Source organism: Crocodylus porosus, unplaced genomic scaffold (assembly GCF_001723895.1).
Source record: "Crocodylus porosus isolate Cpor-Errol unplaced genomic scaffold, CroPor_comp1, whole genome shotgun sequence".
Taxonomy (NCBI): Eukaryota; Metazoa; Chordata; order Crocodylia; family Crocodylidae; genus Crocodylus; species Crocodylus porosus.
In genome coordinates this window covers 89,084,603-89,090,602 of record NW_017728906.1, presented here as the reverse complement: position 1 = coordinate 89,090,602, position 6,000 = coordinate 89,084,603, and the positions used below count along the sequence as shown (strand labels likewise).

Here is a 6,000-nt window from a genome sequence, read left to right as displayed (position 1 = left end):
TGGTGATGGCCCCTTCCTTCCATTGGGTGTCCCTTTTAGCTAGGAGACATTCGTGGATGCTTCTGGTGAGTCCTGTGGGCTTTTGCGCCCTCCTGCTCCCTTTGATCTGTGTTGGGATTACCTCCCTTTGGGCTTGGAGGATTGTCTCCTTAAGGAGACACTCTTCTTGGACATCTGGCTCCCCTCCCCTCCGGGACCTCAGGGAAGCACTGACTATTCTCCTTAGCTTGCTGAAGCAATCTTGCATGTCTTCACATTTTTTACTAACCATTATGTTGGATAGCTTTAGTTTGAAGCTAAATGTTTTGACAGTTTTAATGTAAATAGCAGCTATCTAGTTGGTGGCCTAAAGTGGGGCAAGAGAGGCTATGTGGGGTAGAGTGCCACTGACTGCTCAGGGAGTGGGGCTCCATCCCTGCAGCATGCTTGCCATGTGATTTTGTGGCCCTCAGCTGTGTGGAAGCTGGATAGTGCTGGCTTGAATGGTATTTCATTTTTTGCAAAATCTGTCCTTCATATAATCTTAACAGAAATGTTAAGAGTTTTGTAACTTCTTTTTTGGAAAATGAATTTTATGGCATCGCAAGATCTGGTATTTCCTAGCTATTTATTTTCACTTACCTGTGGTGGGATTTTTTTGGGGGGGAGGGGGTGTTATATAATATTCTCAAGTCTTGGGATGAGGTAGAAGCTGTTGTTAAATGGCTCAGTCAACATTTTAAATTTTAAAAAATGTACACTTTTTATTTTGTTGATTTAAGTTTGTGTTTTTGCATTCTAAGCTGAGGGATTCAGAACCTTATGAAAGAAACTAATTGTGTAATACTTTCAAAATAGTCTTTGTTACTGCGTGAATGCAGTTACAAACCTGAAAGTCTGAGGTTTTTATCATGTACAGTAGTTTGGAACCCTGATTCTAAATTATGCATTGAATACTTGGTCAGTGGTTATTGTTCTAAGTTATGTACATGACTTTTAACATAACTGACTCAGTTACACTAACAAACACTTTCCCCACTCTTTTCAGGTAATGTACAAAAGAATCCTGCAGCAGGCGGGTTTTATACAGTTTGCACAGCTTCAGTTCCTTGAAGCAAAAGAACTCTTCAGGTAAATAGTACGATGAACAACACGTGTTCTTTAAGCAAGGAAGTTACATGCTTGTTTTGTAAGGCATTGAGTGGCTGTAACATTTGTGGTAGAAGTGTAAGATTGCTACAGTAGAAATGATTATGATTTCTGCTCCTTATAACTTATGGATCAGCTTTGGGCAAAGAGTAATATAATGTTTTTGTTTGTTTGTTAGTTTTAAACTACAATCTGTTTAACCCGAAAGACTATTGACCTGTTCCTGTAACTTGATCACACTGTGTCCTTATGTAAATCCATTGGCTTTCTATTTGGAAAGAACCAGGTTTCTCTTGGAGTGTATTGATACTGCAAAATCTAGCCCAAAGTCCATGTAAAACATCTTAGTTGCTAGGTAGATGAGGCTTTACAAAGGCAGGGGGGTGGAAAAGACTGTACTAATGTGCCAGGACTCCAGTACTCCAATGGGCAATTAGTTTCATTTTTTAAGGTAGAATAAGCTGTAGATTGTATTGCTGTTAAACATCTACCAAATTTACCTATAAAGCTGTTCATAGAGGCAATTTTCAACACTTACCCTATTAGACTTTTTCCACAAATCCCGCTTTCTGTCATTACAGACTTTACAGATGCTCTTCTTTTTATTTATGTTTATTTCTGATTTTGAAAATATATGATGAAGTGCTCACTGCCCCCAAAACTGTGGTAAAAATGCTTCTTATGTTTCTGGTCTAGCTTCTGTCACAGTTCTGTGACGTTGTGGGCTCCTGTCTCTCTGGAGTTCCAGAGGTACTTCGGTGTTTCAGCATAGCCCATACCGATTACTTCTTCTTTGTCCAAATCAAAATGGTAGACACAAAGAGGGATGGGGTGGGGAATGATACTACAAGAAAACATTAATTCTATGTCCTCTTCAGATCCTAGATCAGAGAGTTTAATCCTTCAGAGAGGAGGGGAAGTCTAACTCAGATGACAAAAGTTTTAGATTTTACACTTTTTCCCTTTCATAGTTTCAGCATTTTTTGGCTTTTTTTCTGTGGAAGTTGTGTGGCCAGATGAAAAAAAGGATAGTGTAGTAGCTACATCAGCTCTGTGCTACATACAGGGAAATTCCTTATATTAGAAGACCTTTTGGGAGGCAGTGAGCCAGCTGGAGCAGTGTAGCAGGGCAAAGGTAAGATGCAGCAAAATGGAGCTACTAATAATAATTTAGGAGGAGACTTAGCAGGCCCTTGTGTTCCTGAAACTCCAGAAGCTGTCAGTACAGTAATTTGGCAATCAGAAAATTGTCCAAAATGTGGACTGGATGGTTAATTCTTCTAGCCCATCTTGTATGCTGCTATCTAATAACAGCCCTGAAACTGGGAGCTTCAGGGCTCCCATTAGAAGTAAGGTACTTGAGGTATACGTTACTTAATATAACCAGCCTTAATTATGTACTAACAGCTGGGCTGTGGCTGAGGGCAAGCACTGAGTAACTATTTAAGGAGAATTAATGTGGGAACAGCCTGTTTAGTTGTTCATGCCTCATCAGTTAACACACTTAAAGAGGCTTAAGCAGCATCTCTGGTTATTGAAATCAGTGTAATTTTAATGGTATATACTGAATTCTGTCCTGACCAGGAGAGTCTGAACACCTGCTGATTCTAAGCATCCTGTCAGTGTAGATGAAACACTAATATCCCATAGTTGGAGCTTCAAAGGTTTTTGTTTTTTTTTTTTTCTACAATTGTTTTGAATAGAGGACTGTCTACTCTTCTAAACTTAAGTTATAGCTTTAATACCTAGATCTCAGTAAGGCAGATATTCTAGACCTCCTAGATCTCAGGGTATGCAACAACTTGTTCTCTTGTTCTGATTGTAACTGTATCCTTGAGGAATAACTTCAGCTGGGGATGACAGTCTTCCTAAAAGAGAAATGGTTTCTATTAGTGTTGCTAACATTTATTAAGCATTGCTAGCCTGTTCACATGAGTTCTTGCTATTCTTCAAAGCTCTGTCCTTCATGTATTGCATAGTGGTCACTTAAAAGCTATCTATACATATACTGATGGCCACTTTTGAGCCATAATCAGAACTGTGATGTAGAGTTCCTGATTAGCTTACTATTTTTTTTTTAAGGGGGAAAAAAAAAGCTAATTTTAGTGCTGTTGAAATGTACCAACATAGTACTGGAAATGTCACCTTTTATCTCTTGAATAGTTTGCGCTAGTCGTCTTAGTATGTCTCAGCTCTGGTAATATAACAATACTTGCCATCAACGGAAAGACCAACAGTTGATATAAATTGTATACTCTCCACACCCCTGCAGACTGGTCTGGAGCTGCCAACTAATTTCACACAAACCACTTGAATAGTTGTGAGATATTAACTTACTTAAGCTGGGTCCAGACTCCCCTCAGAAGCAAAAAGCTGATCACCTTGATACCAACCCCAGAGTTAGTGTGACACAGTGGTTTTCAGCCTTTTTCATACTGGGACCCATTTGCCAAGATCAGTGGCTTGTCCTGACCCACACCACCATGGCCCTGCTGGTGTCCCTTGCTCCCAATCCTCAGTCCCCTGCCCCGCTAGTCCTGCCGGAGGGGGACTGCAGCTGCCCCCGTTGTATTTGGGCCAGAGCATGAGTAGCAAGTCCAGGCCGCTGCATGTATGCATTCTGGCCCTATGCCACCAGCCCGGGCATACAGCTCCCTCCTGCAAAGGATCACCCCTGCCTGCTTCCCTCCCCTGAAGGGCCAGGTGTCTTCTCTCCCTGCTCTCCCTTCCCTGGCACAGCCCTACACCAGAGCACCATCCCTAGTGCTGGGATGTTTGTTTGTGTGTGTGTGTGTGCATGTGCACACACACATGCACCACTCCCCCTGCCCTCCAGAGAGTCCCCTGGACATCCATCCCCTCGCTGCTCCCCATAATTAGCTGGGACTGGCCTTACTGTATGCTGGCTGCGTGCATCTGCCTGCACAGATGGACATGAGCCCACTGCCAGCATAGCAAGGTGTGGTTTCATGGGTTTTTGTGGGGACCTCCTCTCAACCCTTTCAAATATTCTTGCAATTCACTTTTGGGTTGCGACCCACTGGTTGAGAAACGCTGCTCTAAAGAATGTAGATGGAATGGCAGATGTTTTTAATTCTCCTGGAGTATTCATTCCCTATGCTTGATCTGAGTGAAAAACTGTACTAAAGTTAGTCACTGTAGTAAAGTTAGTTATTACTTTTTAACTCTTGACACCTTCAGTGGTGTCTGCCTCTCAAACGTGTGTGTGCACTACCTCAATGTTATTTTTTTGTGCCTATGTATACTTTTTCTTTCTTTTTTGCTTCATTTAGTTTGACACTGTAATTGCAGAAGCGGCCAGCTTGATGTCCGGGAGCTGATCTCTCTCTACCCCTTCCTGTTGCCTACTTCCTCTTCATTCATACGGTCTCATCCCCCTCTTCATGAGTATGCTGATCTAAACCAGCTCACTCAAGGGGACCAAGAGAAGATGACCAAGTGCAAACAGTTCCTCATGAGTTACTTGAATGAAGTCCGGAGTACTGAAGTTGCAAATGGCTACAAGGAAGACATTGACACAGCTTTACTGAAACTATATGCAGAGGCTAACCATGAAAGCCTTCTGGACCTGTTGGTTTCAGAGAACTTTTGTCTTCTAACAGACAGTGCAGTTTGGCTGGAGAAACACAAAAAGTGAGGTTTTTTGCTTGATATCTTAACATTTGGAGTGAGAGGAGGAGGAGAAATAAATAATTGATTGAGTTCATGCGCTGACCATTCTCAAGGAGCAGCAAGTTGATGGCTTGCACGTACTCACAAAAGGCAGTTCAGCATGATTTGGCAATTGGCTTGAGCTGGACTAGAAGGGCAGGTTGAGAATGAAGGGCAATCTTGAGGGCCATTGGCAGAGCTGTGTGTAGGGAGCCCACATGCCGGCGACGGAACATTCCCTTCACACAAATGGGATTGAATCTAAAGTTTGGTGAAAAGAAATTGATGACCCCTTGAGGTTAAAGATGTGCGTGTGCAAAATCCTTATCTCTTTCCTGAATTAAAAGATCTTTGATCTCACGTAAAATTTTGTTGAAACTTTTAATGCGACTTCTTTTGGTACTGGATAGATTAGTTGGCTGGTATTGTCTGCATCTGAGACCCAGCTTGACAGTTGAGTGGGAGCAGTGGTAACAAGATATTTCTTTTTTTTGTTAATGTCTTGGACTGGGAGAAAAGAAGCCTTAAAATTAATTTGATTTGTTATAAATGGTATCTTCATTTACTGACTCTAGCATTAAACAGTTTATTAATTCTAAAACTAATAGTTTATTCTCTGGCAAGCCACGACTTCTGAATTTTACTATAGGTCAATATGCTTCCACTGAAGTGAGGAAAGGAAATAAAGGGACTTCATTTTGGAATTTACCAAGGGAGAACCTAGAAAAGAATAAGGTAGAGACCTGGGTGCTAAGTGCTAGTTGGTACCAAAGCCAAGACATATTCACAGATGTGAAGTCTAAGCAATCATAGAATCATAGAAAGTTAAGGTTGGAAGGGACCTCAGGAAGTCATTTAGTCCCGCCCTCTGCTCTAAGCAGGACCATCCCCAACTATATCATCCTAGCCAAACTTTTGTCTAGCCGGGTTTTGAAAACTGCCAAGAATGGAGCTTCCACCACCTCTCTGGGTAACCTGTTCCAGTGTTTTATTACACTCCTAGTGAGAACTCTTCCTAATATCTAACCTAAACTTCCCTTGCTGCAACTTGAAACAGTTGCTCCTTGTTCTGTCATCTGCCACTGAGAAGTCTAGCTCCATCCTCTTTGGAACCACCCTTCGGGTAGTTGAAGGCTGCTGTCAACTCCCCTCTGTCATCTCTTCTCTAGACTAAATAAGCCTAGTTCCCTCAGCCTCTCC

General features: G+C 41.9%; 1 protein-coding gene across 1 annotated transcript in view; it reads left to right on the top strand.

The window, feature by feature from the left end:
• Window positions 1-6,000, top strand: part of TGFBRAP1 (transforming growth factor beta receptor associated protein 1) — a 42,748-nt gene that overhangs the window by 24,880 nt on the left and 11,868 nt on the right. The window contains exons 5-6 of the mRNA XM_019529575.1: window positions 1,028-1,110; window positions 4,441-4,782. Of these exons, the coding sequence (XP_019385120.1) occupies window positions 1,028-1,110; window positions 4,441-4,782 (425 nt within the window). The remainder of the gene's footprint in view (window positions 1-1,027; window positions 1,111-4,440; window positions 4,783-6,000) is intronic.